Raw genomic sequence first — 16,941 nt, forward strand, 5'->3', positions numbered from 1 at the left:
AAATCAGTTTATGTGCAATGTCTGTCCATAGACCCAAAGATGAGGATCACCCCAGTCTGGAGAAGGCAGAAGAGGAAGCTCCTCTCACCACACCCATAAACTGGAAAGGGAGGGGAGAAGCAGCTACCAGCTGCTCTCCAGTGGCTTCTTATACGCTAGACTTCCATGTCTGAGAAGCAAGCAAGATACCCCACTGCTGCTCTGTCTGTTCAGCTCCCAGTGCCTGAAAGCTGAGCAGAAGCAGCACCCTGTGGGATGCTTAATGAACCAAAAATGTGACTATATTCTCAAACATGAGATTATACTCCTATTCCTGGCTCATTAGCCATCTCACAGAGCTCAACTTTAATTAGATTCAAAGTCCAATTTTTCTATGGGTGGGTTGAACACTCATTACTTGTATGCTAAACTAAGGGCCCCGCTACATAATATATTTAACACATTTAATGTGTTAATCATGGCATAAATGCACCTGAATTAAGGTTCTTTAAAATGTCCAACCCACCATAAAATTGTTCTACTGGTAACAGAATATTTTTATGGCTGGTTTGCATGATGACTTAAGTGGATCATGTGACATGTCCAGGGCAGACATGGGGCAGGGCTGACAATGAGCGGATTTTTTGTCCTAGCACCAAGAAACACCAAAGTCTTGAACAAGCCCAGATGCAAGTCTCGGGGCCAGTGCCAACAATCAACTGGTTGTTAGTCCCAGTCCTGGCACTGTACCATTGCCTTAAACCATCTGTGGTGAGATCCTGATTGTCAGCTCCACCCTCAGGACAGCGCTGGATCATGTCAGGCTTTGGGCACCTAGCCTTCAACTTGCTGTTGCAGGAGGAGCCTGGGATTATGATCCTGGGCTTCTCCTGCATAAAGCACATGACTGGGATCTGATTCCCCATTCCAAAAATCACTCCTCCTGCCATGCGCATACAAGACAGGCAGTTAGTGACTTCCCAGGTACTTCTTCACTATTCATCTCCTTTCTCTCCCCCCACCCAGCCCATCTCTCACCCATTGACTCCTCAATCTAGATTTTCACTGCCTGTCTCGTATGCATACCAGCCCAGCCTCTGGCTTTTTTACTTTTCATTCGATCCAGGAAGAGCACACATCAACTGCTGAAACTTCCTTAGCCTGATGAAGGGTTTCTGAACCCAAAAGCTTGCTTAAAAATTGTTCCTCAGCTATTTAAGTTGGTCTAATAAAAGATTCACCCAAAGAACCTTGTCTGCCTATCTCCTTAGACCAACATGGCTACAACCTACGCCCCTATATTTAGACTATGATTTTTTTGTACCCAGTAGATTAATGAAGTGAAGTTCATAGGCTCATATGTGAAAGGTATTTTGTAAATTCCCTTTGAGGATTAGAACTGAGAGATTAGAGAGTGGTTTTCTCGTGAGAAATGTGCCCTTACAGGTAATTGGGTATTTCTGGGCATATCTACATGCGCAATTAATACTATTTGGCTTTACGTCGCAATAAGTTTACTACTTGCACATGCTGTGCAATAGATTAATTTACTGCACAGTAAGCACTGCACATGTAGATGGTAATGCTTTACTGCACAGTAGTTTAGTCCACTGCACAGTAAAGCATCCCGTATAGACACGACCACTATTTGGTTATTTCATACCCCTGGACTATTTTCTACTACCCATGGATTCTACACTACTGGTAGGGGCCTGGGTCTACTGAAGACAATAAAAATGTCCCCAGTGAGTCACTTAGAGCCATCATTTCATTCTGTCATTAAACACACCAATACAATTAACAGGATAATAGAATGTTCTCTGGTATTTTTCTTGACGGTCATGCTCCTAAATCATACTTACTTTTGAGCAGTTGTCATCTGCCCACCTAATTACAAATAGACTCCTTGAAAGCTTAAAATGAATAAACAGAATCATCCTTACCAAGAACATTAGGGTCCTTTCATAAAGCTCCTTTGGCTGCATAATGACAGGTTTTCAGAGGAATGTAATGCTATACATCTTACAACATTTTTTATTATATATATGCAGTACTCAGCAGTTCTATGTACTTATCAGAATATTCAATGACTAAACATTCTGCCTCAGGGAAGGAACCTCTATTGCCAGATGAGTGGACTTGGTCTTTTGTTCTTCTGTTTTGCATTTTCTTTTAGGAAGGAACCAAAGAAAAGAAAGGGAGAACCTCCTGGATTGGAGTAATGTTTTTTCTGTAGTTTTTTAAAACTCATATTATTATTCCAGTGTAACACAATCTCCAATATATTAATTTGAATATCACTTTCTGTGGATTATAGTCCATACTCTACATCCACATGACAACTAAAATTGCCTTGAAATTTGCTGTGCATCATCAGGGTGCTGAACAGTGTTAATGGTAAAAAATCATGATAATTTGAGCAAGGGATACAGACCCTGTCCTCTGTAAAAACAGATTATCTTACTCTTTTCATGCCTTTCTCTTTTTTCCTCTTCCCCTCAAGCTTTCTCTCCCTTGAAAATGTGAAGTCATCTGAATGTTATACATCATTACCACCAGCCTCCACACACCCTGTGATTTAAGTGGTGCTATCTGTTATTCCATATAAGCAGGTGCAAACTGGCACACCTAAAAGAGCAAAATGCACATTTGGAGCAAGAAGTGCTTAAGCCTTTTTTGCCTCAGGCTTCACAGGCCAGGTCAGCTCCCAGACTACTGCACCAGGCAGCACAGTTTGGGGAGGAGGTGAGTAGCCCTCCGTGGTGAAAAAAAAGGTTAGGGACTAGTTAGAAAAGCTGGACATGTACAAATCCATGGGGCCAGACAGGATGCACCTGAGGGTGCTGAGGGATTTGGCTAATGTGACTGCAGAGCCATTGGCCATCATTTTTGAAAACTCATCGATGATCAGGATGTGTCTTGGATGACTGGAAAAGAGCAAACATAGTACCCATATTTAAGGGAAGAAGGAGGACCCAGGGAACTACAGACCAGTCAGCCTCACCTCAGTTCCTGGAAAAATCATGGAGCAGATCCTCAAGGAATCCATTTTTAAGCACTTCGAGGTGAAAAAGTTAATTAGGAACAGTCAGCATAGATTCACCAGGGGCAAGTCATGCCTGACCGACCTGATTGTCTTCTATGATGAGATGACTGGCTCTGTGGATGTGGGGAGACTGATGGATGTGGTGTACCTTCATTTTAGTGAGGCTTCCGATATGGTCTCCCACAACATTCTTGCAGGCAAGCTAAGGAAGTACAGGCTGGATGAATGGACTTTAAGGTGAACAGAAAAATGGCTGGAGCATCAAGCTCAGCAGGTAGTAATCAATGGCTTAATGTCTAGTTGGCAGCCAGTATCAAGTGGAGTCCTTTGAAGGCAAAAAACCCCCTCCAATTTGAGGGAAATTATTTTAAAGCTCTGAAGTTCACATGTGGACTCTGATTTCCTTTAAAATGTTGTTAAGGAACTTAGTTTTAATTTAACACAGGGAAGAAAAATATGTAATAAACAGTTAGGTGAATGTAAGTATGGTTCTTGAACAATAGGATTGACTGTAATCAAAGGAAAGTAAGTCATCAGTTCATTTGGTGAACCCAAAGAGCTGCCAAAAATGTACTTACACCTAGCTTTTCCTCAAATACTGAGCCTACTCCAGACAAAATACCCTGAATTTTCTAAGAGTCATTGTTCCTTCACCAGCACTTCAAAGATTCCTTCTGAGATGCTGCTTCATTTGTCCTTTGCTGAGCCCCAGAAACCACTGACATGTACCCTGCCAGACTCTAGACAATCACTTTATAAGATATCTTTTTACACCTCCTGCTGAGGCAACCTGATGAACTAAGATACATTTATTTTAAGTAAAATATACCTTTTTTTCAAATAAGACCTGAAACCAGATGTTCAGTATTCCAACTGGAAGAACTTGGTTACTTACTCGGGCATGCCAAACTATTCGAACTAATCCCTCACTGCAGCTGTTATTAACACCATGTGTAGATCCAGAAGAGTAGCCAGACCCTCCTTTGGCAGTGTGGCAATGTGCAGGGACTTCTCAGAGCTCACCAGCTTATAAGTATGGAACCCAGGAGGTGAGCACCATTACTGATCCCCCTGATCTTTCTCCTGCCACTGAATACGACCGCAGGCAGGGAGTGTTGGCAAATGGTGGTAGCATTCACCCTCTTGGTGCTGGATCCACTCTAATAAGTAGTGAAGTCAGAGAGCTGACTGTGCATGAGCCACAGAGCCCACAGAAGTATAGCAATGGGAGGGTGCAACTGCACCCCCCCGCACCCCCTGGATCTACCCCTGCTTAACACAAATAATCATAAAAAATAGGGATGGAAGGGACATCAATGGATCATCTAATCTACCCTCTTTCTCAAGGCACAATCAAGTACAGCTAGTTTGGGCCCACCAGCTGTTTATCTAACCTCTTCTTAAAACTCTTCAATGAGAGATATTCCACAACCCTACAAATTCAAACTTTTAAAATGAAACACAAAAAATGGACTGTTTTCTTAGTTTTTCCTCATCTATTGATTGTAGATTTAAAGAATTTAAAGCAGAATAGAATAGAATAGGATAGAATTGAATATCTTTAAACCATCTAGACCAGGGGTGGGCAATTATTTCAGGCAGAGCGCCACTTACTGAGTTTTGGCAAACCATTGAGGGCCACATGACAGGCAGCCAGGGGCAGATAAATATTAGTTTTCTAAATTTTTTTAGGGGCACCGTGGGCCAGATAGAATGGCCTGATGGGCCACATCCAGCCCATGGGCCACATTTTGCCCACCCCTGATCTAGACAAACCTCACATATAACACAGACAATGTTATCCTGTAACCGAGTCCAAAAACTTGAATAAAACAATTTCTAGTCTTGATGAGAAGACAATTAGAGATGCAGAGTACCCTACTATTCTTGGTAATTCATTAACTATTGCAGTACTGTGCCTGAACCATTTCCAGAGCCACTTCCACTACTATACAGAATTAAAGTTGCATTATATGAGTGACATGTTTTGTCTTCCTGATTTTCAGGTGTTTAAATGTACTAATTTTTCAGATTCTGGAAGGGCATGTGTCATCATTGATCCACTTTAATCAAAGTTAATGAAGATTTGGCTCTTTGATATATATCAAAGTATATTTCTCATACCACTGAGAATTTTTTCTCCAGACATCTATTAAGTCAGACAATCAAACATTTAAGAGAAGGCAAAGCATGATTTACCACATAGGAATGACTATTGTGATAATGAACAGTTTTCTGGACAGGTTCAATATATGGTTTCCTTTCCTTACTGCCATAGAAGCCCATTGAAACCATCCACAGGAAACCTAAAGTGGAATTGAGAAATCTTACAGTATAGAAACAATCTCACCAACCTGATTTTGATAATGAGCATATTCTATTTCATGTTTCCCAGGCTATTTGGCTAGCTACAAGAATCACTGTTAGCCTGCTCAGTGCTAGATTGAATGCCTGCTATTCCTGTGATTGAAGAATCCTTCTTTTTAGGAAGGCTGATAAGGTCTAGGTGACGCTCTTCCACCACCCTCCCCACAACACACAAGCCAGGGTCATGCTCAGTCTGCTAAGGAGAAAGCATCTTTTAAATGTATCAGTCTTTTATTCACCAAGCTTCTCAGATACTGCCTTTTAATTTTCTTTTAGACTTTTGATCTGTTAGGTCCTGGCACTGGCAAAACAGATACTCAACTTAGGACTGGACCCATTAAATAGTCCCTTGTCCTGTAACTACCTACCCATGTATTGGCTGGGAGGTAGGTTCTTTCTATATAGATTCATAGGTTCATAGATGCTAAGGTCAGAAGGGACCTCAACAGTTCGAGTCTGACCCCTTGCCTAGGCAGGAAAGAGTGCTGGGGTCAGATGACCCAGCACTTCTCTTAAACAGGTAGGGGAGAGCACCACCTCCCTTGGAAACCCATTCCAAATTTTGGCCACCCTGACCGTGAAGAAGCTTTTCCTGGTATCTAGCCCAAATCTGCTCTCTGTCAGTTTGTGACCATTGTTCCTTGTTATCCCAAGAGGTGCCCTGGTGAACAGAGCATCTCCAATCCCTTGCTGCATTCATAATGAATTTGTAGGAAGCTACAAGATCATCTCTCAGCCTTCTCTTGCAGAGGCTGAAGAGGTCCAGTCCCTCCATCTCTCCTCATAGGGCTTTTCCTGTAAGCCACTGACCATGTGAGTGGCCCTCCTATGGACCCTTTTGAGTCTTTCAACATTCTTCTTAAAGTATGGCACCCAAAACTGGATGCAGTACTCCAACTGCAGTCTAACCAATGCCGCATAGAGGGGAAATGCTACAGAGGGGAAATATATTGTGTTGCTTTTCTCTTTTTCCCCTTCGAAAGCCCCTTTCTAAGCTAAACCATTACAGCCATAAAGGAAAGTCTAATAAAGAAAGTAAATGTCCAGAAACTACCTCACTGATGAAATTATACATATTATTTATAAAATCATTAAATTATTAGTATGTTTAGATTTTGTATAGAAACTCTACATCCACTGTATCTTCCCTGTTTAAATATGGTTGTTGTACAGGAATAAAGCTACCCAGTACCACAGGGCTGTTCACACTGACTGCTCATCTTGAGCATATGACGTTCATCCAAATTAATTCACACTTCAGCCCTCTGTACAATGTATTCACAACGGGAACAAGAAGTTAAAATTAATGGGGAAGAAATCTGGAGATATATGAGCTGATCCCAGAGCTGGGATCTAAAAAATCATAGAACATTAGGGTTGGAAGAGACTTCAGGATGCCATCTAGTCCAACCCCCTGCTCAAAGCAGGATGAACTAGATCATCCCAGCCAAAGCTTTGTCTACCTGGATCTTAAAAGCCTCCAAGGACAGAGATTCCACAGGTTCTCTGGGTAAACTGTTCCAGTGCTTTACTACCCTGGTTGTGAGAAGTTTTTTTTCCCCCCTAATACCTAACCTAAACTTGAGACCATTGCTCCTTGTCTTTTCATCTGGCACCACCGTAGAACAGTTTAGCTCAGGGATGGGCAATATCTGGCCTGCAGGCAGTATTGAGCCCATGGCAGACTCAATTCCTCAGCACCCCTTGCAGTGGCAGTTCTTTCTGGCTTCCCCTGCTGGACCCAGCCCCGCTGCCTGGGCACTCTGGCCTATCAACCCCACACCCACTGCCAGGAGTGGGACCTACACAGGATGGGCATGCAGCCAAGCAGCTAGCATAGGGCTGCGGCCAGAAGTGAGACTGGAGGGTGGGGCTGGGGAGAACCCAGGATCTTGAAACACTGATAGTCCAGGGCTAGGATAGACACTGATCTGCTGCCTGCCTGCCCCTGTGATGGGTGAAGATTCCGCAGGTAGGGGCGTGCAGGGAACAGATTGTGGTTCTGCCCCATCCCAGGCCTCCTGCTGTTACCACCCCAAGTTCCCAGCCCCAGAGCAGGTCCTTGCCCAGCTGTGCACCATGCCCATTTGGCTCTGTCAGGAGACCCTGGGAGCGTGAGGCTGTGACAAGTAGGGCTGTAACAGCACAGGGCTGGGGCAGAGCCTCAGTTTTATGGCCCTGAGCTGTCACAGCCCCATACTCCTTGGGTCTCCATGAAGACGGCTGGGAGCTGTGCAGGCAGGGGATCCTCGGAAGTGAAGTCCATCTGCTGGCCAGATCCACCATTTTGCCACCCCTCCCAATCCAGCTCCATCCTCTTTGGAACCCCACCCTTCAGGTAGTTGAAAGCTTCTATTAAATTATCTCTCAGTCTTCTTTTCTCCAGACTAAATAAGCCCATTTCTCTAAGCCTCTCCTCATAGCTTTTGGGTCCCACCCACCCAAACTATTTTAGTTGCCCTCCACTGGACTCTCTAATTTGGTCATACTCTTTTTATAGTGGGGGGCCCAAAACTGGACACAGTACTCCAGATATGGCCTCACCTGTGCCAAATAAGGGGAAGAATCACTTTCTCTGATCTTCTGGCAACACTAAATGCCCAGTAAAATTGCATAGAAAATCTATACCCAGTAAAATTGCATAGAAAGATAAAATTAAAAAAAATGGAGATGAATGGAAGCGTGTATTATTTTCATCCTCTCTCTTTACCTATTGCATTTCTACAGATAAATCATACTAAAGATTTTTTAATTAAATTGTTCTGAATCCCTATATATCACACTGACCAGGAGCTCTCAGAAAGGATTCTATAGCTGAACTTAAGGACAGTTGAAGCAGATTGGGTTGGAGCAGTCAAAGGTCTGTAGTCCAGTGACCCAGTGGCAAATGGGATGAATAATGAGGTTCTGCTATGGCAGAAGTTCGGGTGCAGGTCTGTTACTTGGAAAAGAACACTTAAGGAGAACAGATCACACATCCACAAACAACTTCATAGAGGTGTTCTGAGAATCAAGACCATTGCTTGTGACAGGGCCAGATACCAGGATGATGAAGGCTAGAGAGATCAGATTAATACAACTCCTCAAAGAGCTCTTATTAAATCAGGTCTCTCTGCAACAATAAAGTTAATGTTTCAGGTAAGAACCACATATAAGATTATACTTCAGAGGTTAGAAGTCCACCCAAAAGCAGTAAGATTTAAGGAGTAGCATCGAAGATCTCAGGCAGAGGAAGGCTATACAGTTAAAGAAAGGTTACAACCAGCATAAGGATTGCCCTTGAAAATGTCACAAAAGTCACAAGGCCAGAAGTAGGAGGAATAGATTAAAACACTAAATAAGAGAACATAGTGTGTCTTAAAAGAAGCAAGAGTAGAGTAGGTGGAGACCAAGGGAGGTGAGGCTGGGTGATTCATACTGAGATGTAAGTAATTTTAACAGAAATAATTAAAACACTTCTCCAGGGGGAAGAAACACATGCTACAGTGATTTTACACTGTTCATTTGATACAGAACTTCAGGAAGAAGGGGAAATAAGAGAAGTAAGAAATGCTTGAGTTTCCAACTCATGAGTGATAGCCAGGGAAACCTAGATCTGCATCTTCCCAGCAGGACACATCACTACTGTAATTTTTGCTAGATGAGCATCCAGGTGAAAAGGAACTTGTCTCAGTCAAGAATGAGGAACAAAATGCTTAAGACATTGACTGGAATTCAACATATCTATTACAAAAGTGTAAATGAGCAGTATGTTATCTGGAATGGACTGTGCTATTAAATATAACACCAATTTGTAATTATCTCTTTAACTAGATTTAATAAATTACAGCAGGCATATATTCTTTAACTGAACCTGCAATGCAATCAGTCACAAAGATATCTCAACTAGCTTTGAGGAGTACACATTACAATTACTTCTTCATTGACCATTCAAAACAATCAATTATAAAATATCAGGTCAGTTATTGACCAGATGGAAAATTAATCTCAGGATAAAATTCTACATAAAAGTAACACTATCTGCCAGAGCCATACCCATTAGCAATTTCAAAGATGTTAAATATAGCCAAGTATCCAGGTTACAGCTCCGGTACAAATAGATTTAAAGAAAAAAGAGCTACAGAATGAATGGGAGAACTGTTAGCCCAGTCCTACCCCGCTTTCATCAACACTGCCAAGGATTGCTTAGTTTCATTACTTGTGCTGTCATTTCTCACTCTGGGAATCAGCATCAAGAGTACTAATTACAGAAGTCAGAATACAGTAGGCTGGAATAACAAATGCACAGGGAAATTCTCCCTCAAAATAGGATAAAAAGGACAAAAGGAATGTGTTTCCTGCATTAATGCACAATTAGTAAAGCAGGTTAAGGATGGATTTCAAATGCAAGTCAACATTATTGTTGTTCATATTATATTGTGTTACCCAAGTAGGCTGGGATCTCATCATAATAGGGGTTGCACACAGACCGAATATATGGCAATTGCATATTTTAGCATACATTTTAATAAAAAATAAAAATACTGATTATATCATAAGATAGTGCCTAGTGCTTAGTTAAACATAGTAAATTTGCTGCAAACCTAGTGTTAATTATGTTAGTTAATTGCAAACAATCACTGAGGTGGTGTTAATAAATAACCTTGATTTAGGGAATTTACACCTGTGCTACTTTTCTTACTCATACTTTCTTTAGATAAAAACTGAATCTAATTTCAGCCCTACTAATTGCTGACTGGTCAGGTGTAGTCTTCTACATTATCAGCCTCTTTTGGGCACAGTCAATAACTAGAAGGATACTGAAAGAAGTTGGGAAATTCCTGAGCAAAAAGGTTAGAAAGAGACATAGTACTCCACACAATGTGCCTTGTTTAATTTCTTTTAATGGTGCCTAGGTATCACATAGGTTTGCTATTAAAATGTAGAAATGAAGGGAAGAAGCCAAGATAACCTAATTCTGATCTCAAGGGAAAACAATATCAACTTTACAAGTGATATTTTCCATGCTTCCACACACCTCCAAGGAGGTGGAAAAAAGAATTTGTCTTTGCACAATAGGTTCACCTGTGACAAGCTACTTTTTATGTAAGTTCACCATGGCCACTCCACTTTAACAGCCTGGGTATGCTCATCTACCAAGCACTAATACACTCTAATGAGAATTGAGCAAGGATAAGTTTAGGTGGAAAGAAGATTGTGTCCTGAAAATTTGACTAAATAATGCCTTGAAAGTAGACTATTTTAAAATTGCAATTTCACTGAGGGAATATGCTTTTTTTTAATCCCTCTCCTCATTTTTAAAATGTAAAATTATGGCAAAATCATCTTTAACAATGACTGGAAAACAGTATGGCTGGAATTACGAATTAATGAAATCTCAAATGCAGGCTATACCAGCTGCAATTTTGCTTTTCTAGTGTAGAGAGTTAAGGTTCCAGGACAGATTCCATTCTAAACTCTTAGCATTTAAGTTGTTCGTCATTCTTAAGCTTTTAGTTTTCAGGATCAATTTTTTCAGAGTTTGGCTCTGATTCAACAAGGACGTCCATGTGGGAATACGGGAATAAGCCTCATTTCAAAGAAGGGACCTTCATTCCCACAAAGTTTAAATGAAAATATTCAACTGTTATTGAAAGAGAGGTAATACATTTTCTCCATAATAATAATAATAAAGAAAAATCTTGCAACTTTTTTTAATAGCTCGAACAGCAGAAATAGCCGAGGATAGAAAGTTGAAATTTGACATAGAAATAACCCTCACTGCAGAAAAATGCCTTTGAGTATTTTATTGAAAATTGGTTTTGATTTGACTGAGATAAAAGTCTTTGAAAACTGCACTGTCTGCATACGTGTCTGAGCAAAATTTTTTGCTAAGCTTTTAAAACGTGCATCTATGGAAGGCTGTTTTGCATGTAAATGCAGGGCTAACCAGCTATGTAGGGGAAAGTGGATGGGAGCTGTGTATAGAATTTGTTAACCTTCTGGATACGTTGCAAAGAGCTTCTTTCCATGGGAAAAGTGATTTCCACCACTACATTAGCAGAACAGAGGAAATCATTGAATGGGTTTATTAATTATTTTCATTTGCTCATTTTTAGTGATTTTTATAAGCCCTAAACTGTGTATTATTATTATTTTGTCCAAACATGTCTATGCTAATTGTTGTACAATGCACAGCACCGGATACATGGTTTATTTGTTGAAATAAAACACATCAATTACATAAAATAATGGAACAAAATGGGTTCATTTCTGGTCCCTCTCACTGCAGTATAATAAAATGAGCTCCAAGTGTTTCAAAATGTCCTTTCACATAATTTAGAGTTCCCAGACTGTGCTGTATGTCACAGCATGCACAATTTAATGGGAAAATGCTGCAGGATCCCTTACACCTAGAAACTGGGCACTGAGTTAATACAGGATGTTATAAATCCCAGGGAAAGTAGCACTGGAAATTACTCCAGAAAATGTTACTGTCAACTTCCCTGTGATTAAAATCACGTATTTTGTTCCAGTAACACCACCTTACATTTATATCACACACAACCCAACAGAATCAGAATCACAACCCTGATTTTGCATTAGTGGAATTGGACATAAAAAGGTTAGGTTTATAATAAAATATCTTCTATTTGTGTTTTTTTTAGGTTTTTTTGGTAGATTAGTTTGCTTTTTTTTTAAAAGGGGGACAGCATTTTCCCCCCTAAAGACAAGCTATATGAAATCTAAGAATGCTTTCCAGTATAATCCCAAAACTGAATGTAAGCAGAGAGTTAGTTTACTCTAACACAAATATTAAATAGCACACAGAAAGTCATAATTTATCTCGAAGATACTTGGTGTCTACTCTGTTGGACAGTTACATCTGTGTTCTCAGCATCACACAATAAATCAAATTTTTTTAAATGTGCACTTCATGAACCAAGGATGAGTCAAGGAGATAGGAAAGATTATGATCATGTTAGCCAGGGTAATATTTGTCTGTCATCAGAAACAATATTGTAGATTGTCAGTATTTGGAAATTGTTGTAGCTTGTAAAATGACTCACTCATATTACTGCTGGAACAATATTGCTCTCTCTTGGAGTGAGTTAGGAAGCAATAACAGAAACTGTTGCATATTGCATTACTTTTATTTGTACTTAATGGCACTGGCTGTAAGAAGTACTTGATTTTTTCTTATATTTGACCTTAAAATTTGCATGTGTTCCAATGAAAACCTTTTCTTCAAAATAAAGTGATATAAATGAAAAAGTAATAAATATACAGTTTATAATTTCAGTATCTTGTACCATTTTCTAAGATAACACACAAGGGGAAGGGGACTTCTAAATCACTATTTCTGTCTGCATTTGCCTGTTTAGACCATTTTGAGGCATCCAATCAAGAGATTCTTTTAAAAATAATCAGTGCACAACAGTGTATAAAACAAAGCCTCTCTCAAGTCAGTGGAGCTTTACTGATTTATGCCAGCTGAGAATTTAGCCTTGAGTGGCCAGTTTAACTATATACATCTAGATTTTCTCTTGCCAAGTAGTACTGTGCTCTGTGAGAAGTCTCATTGATTTCCCAAGTGTTGGGAAAATTGACGAGTACAGCAGTCTACTAGGGTCTCTCTTAACATGTCTTGTTTCAGCCTTGCAGGTTAGGTGCTTGGCCTTGATATAGTATCCATAGCTTCAGCAGTGGGAGGGCACTTAAACACATCATGTAGCTCTGAGAGTAAAAGTAGGTAGCAAGCAAAGTAGGGAGGAAGTATTAGAATGACCACTGGTGAATTTTAAAGGAGCAATATAAGTGCCTCAAGTCAGAGATTGACATGGGCCCCTGGGACCCAAGAATAAGGTATGAAAAAAAGAGAGTCACCTTGTTCCCAGCTATCAGCTGCCCTGTGCTTATTATTTTACACATGCCACCAAAACCAAGCTGGCAAGAACTCCACACTCCTTTGTCAAAAGAAAAGCAAGTGCATGCAAACATAGAGCACGGTTGTCTATTTCTGTTTCTATTTACATAGTAATGTTTTATTCAGGCAGAAAAGATTACACCATAATGGCACAGCAAATCTTCTAACCAACAGATTATACCCACCATGGAACCTAATACATCTACCCTACCCACTGTGACTGATACACCCACTTTCAGAATTCCAGAAAGAGCAATTGCATTCAAAGACTTGCAGTGAACCAGCACTACTCCCTCCTCATACCTGCCCTCCCCCCAGCCTTCCAGTTCTCTGAAGCCTCTGTTCTTGTAACTCCTTGGCATCTGCCATTTAATTCCACACCCAAAAACAATTATATCATTTGTACTGAGGGTGTCATATACTCACCATTCCACTTACACGCCCCAGGGGCTACTCAAAACTATCTACACCAGGAGCTGAAGTGTATGACTACACATTCTCACTTATTACGGGCTGTAAAGTAACTCTGTCTCCAGTACATGATATGGGTGCTCATGTACAGCTTCAAGTATATTTAGAGATATTTTAGCTGAGTTTAGTTCCAGATCTGAAGCTTTAAACCTCATACTACGGCCATTTCAGGTATCCATAAAGCTACTAATTTAATTTCTTTGGCACAACAATTCATTTATGGAGCCACTGCATTCTAAAATTACTTTTTATCACAAGCGAGTTACTATTAATGCTGAATATTTGGTGTCACAAGTAAGTGATTTTCCATGGATCTAGTGTAAAACAGTTTTATGGCAGGAGAATTTAACAGAGGACGGTTAGCAAAATAGTGTACAAATATCTATGTTAGACTGAAACATAAACTAAACACAGATCTAGGGAATTATCAGAAAAATGGAACACATATCTGTACGTGCACTCACCATAAAACCTCATAAATACATAGAGCACATCACAAAACATTCTTTGTTTTTCCAAGTAGGTTTTACATCTCTGACCTCCATTATCAGTGGGAAAAAAGAATTCTTTCACCAACCAAAAGGCATTTTAACAATGCCTTCAAAAGTGTGTGGCGTGATGTTACCTCCTCACTCACAAGAAAGAGTTTCGCTGATATCTCAGCAATTTAATGAAAGGAAAGTGCTATTAAGGGCACCTAACTGTACACATAGGTAATATAAAAAGCCAAAAGTCACATCAAATATTTATTATACAATGAATTAACTTTACCTTGAAGGGCAATGCCTCTTCAGTAAGTGGGCTAACAGGAAGTGAAGTTGTACTACTAGCAGGACTCATATCTGCACTCTGAAAGAAAAACACATCAGTGTTAACGTCTCCAATTAAATTTTGGATGTGGACATACTGTCCTGCATTTCAGCTCTTTTATATTGCTTCAGTATTTCCACCCAGAAAATAAAACCCCCCCACTCTATCTGTTAAGACTAAGAGAAAACAAGCATGATACAAATCCTGATGACAACCTGCAAACTATACTGCATTGTTCATTAATTGGGTAACAAAGAGAACACTATATTTAATAGATGAGTTACTTTCTTTCTCTATATTTTGAATTAACTCTCAAAAATAATGAATCAGCTATTAAGACAAATAAATACACGTGTTTATTTAGAATTGAACAGCAGGGAAAAATTAAAAATGAACATGTAGTTTTGCACAGAACAAAACCATGGTTGGCGATGGTAATTAAGGTACAATGTGCCGTACATTTTAAAAATTATCTGAATCAATATTATTTTTTAAAGGAATCCAAAGGATGAGCACAAAGATATGAAAGAAAAAAAACTTGCAACAAAATGTAAGAAGCACCAGTAAAGAAAGGGTACAACAGAATGTTCCAGATATTGGTATAAGGTCCAACCTTAGTCAATGCTGTTAGTCAACTGTTAATATATTAATTATATTTACAGGTGGAACATTCTGGAAAAGCAGTAAAATTTGAAAGATATATAGAGAAAACTTGTCTGGAAAGGTTACAACAATAAAAGAACAAACGCACAAATTGGGGTGGGGGAGAGGAATACAAACAATATAAAATAAGAAGTTCTGGAGAGAACTTCTCAGAACACATAGCCACTCAGTGGAATTGAAATTATTGAAAGCTTATAAACCAAAAACTAGGGGAAATAATGAAATGGACAGCTTAATAGGCATGTTACCATTGGTATCCAAAATTGCATTTGCTTTGCATGCAATCTTACCGTGCTGCAAATGATTATTTGTTTAACTTATGCAATGTGCCCAGTTACATAATTGGTGGACATCAGTTTCACTCCACTGACCTGACTCTCACTCTGTAGGTGAACAGTACTATGTTGACAGATACAATAATCAAGGTAAACTGACACAGTGTAATAACAACAACAATTCCCTGAGCAAAGCAAAGAATCTCCCTTGATCAGTCTCCCATTCCTTAGAGGCTTGATTAAATAAAGGTATATCATTGGCTGTATCATTGGCAACATGCCCTGAAGTCATCAGAATTGGACCCGTGTAGATCAAATTCAAAGGGAACTGAAAAATGAGGAGGTCTTTTAAAAGTCTTCTACTCTAAAACAGAAAAATACCAGCAACAATGGTGGGCTATAGACCTACTAGCCTAATCTATCCCTGAAAATGAACTGTAAACTAGCACAATCTTCTGAGCACAAGATTAGTACAAAGTCTGTAAGAAACTGTGAAACAGGCTGCGTCCACACAAGCAAGGGTGTGCATTTGCAGCAGCACTAATACTAGTGGCACAGATCTGTGTCACTATTTTCTGCTGCAGAGCATGCCCTTGCCTCTGTGCTTTGCATTGTGATAAATTGTTCCACTGCTCCATGTGCTGCAGGGGGGGCTGGCTGGGGCACAGGGTGCCTTAATGTGGGACTAGCTGGCAGGTAGTCGCTGAGCCCCGCCAGCTGAGGACCAGCACACATGCTGTGGAGCCCTCACACTGAGGCACCGTATGCTGGGGTACAGTGTGCCTTGAGTCGGGGGCTCTGCATGCCTCAGTACTGGGACTCTGCTGTGGAGCTGCCCAGGGCTGCCTGCTCCCCTATCTTGAGGCAAACTGTGGCCCTTTGGCATGCTTTGTGCTACTTTTTTTTTCAGAACTTTTCTTTCCTCCAAGGAAATCCTGGTAGCTAATTTTGTTCCGGCATTGCAAATTAGCAGTGCCAAACATGGCTTAATGTGCAATGTGTGAGGTTTGTGATGCTGCAAAGAGGTTTGTGGCACCACAAACTGCATATGCCTGCATGCCTCAGTCGGGCCATACAGGCTGAGTAGCTTTATTGTGCATGGCATGCAATCCTTGTGTAGTTTTTTAAATCTATTCCTATGTAAGGCCACACAACCCCAAGAATGTCTAGCTGCCTTTTCACAGATTTCTCAGTAGCCTTTCCAACAACCTTTGCAATTTTGCCATGTAAAAATACCAATTTCTCTGGTGATATAAATTAATTAATTTAAATGGTACTATACGAGTTAACAATAGTAGAAAATAGAGTCCGATGCAGATGCATGATTTCTTGAGCAGATAAAAGGAATTGTTTTGAGATATTCTGTCAGTTTGCCCTCCTAAAGGGACAGACTAACGATTTCAGAAAACAAACACCCTCCCCAT

General features: G+C 40.2%; 1 protein-coding gene across 3 annotated transcripts in view; it reads right to left on the minus strand.

Annotated features, from left to right (window-relative positions):
• Window positions 1-16,941, minus strand: part of CCSER1 (coiled-coil serine rich protein 1) — a 1,382,889-nt gene that overhangs the window by 708,028 nt on the left and 657,920 nt on the right. For all 3 annotated transcript variants that reach the window (XM_019552963.1, XM_019552965.1, XM_019552964.1), the window contains exon 7: window positions 14,541-14,618. In XM_019552963.1, the coding sequence (XP_019408508.1) occupies window positions 14,541-14,618 (78 nt within the window). The remainder of the gene's footprint in view (window positions 1-14,540; window positions 14,619-16,941) is intronic.

The sequence above is a fragment of the Crocodylus porosus genome, unplaced genomic scaffold (assembly GCF_001723895.1).
Source record: "Crocodylus porosus isolate Cpor-Errol unplaced genomic scaffold, CroPor_comp1, whole genome shotgun sequence".
Classification (NCBI taxonomy): domain Eukaryota; kingdom Metazoa; phylum Chordata; order Crocodylia; family Crocodylidae; genus Crocodylus; species Crocodylus porosus.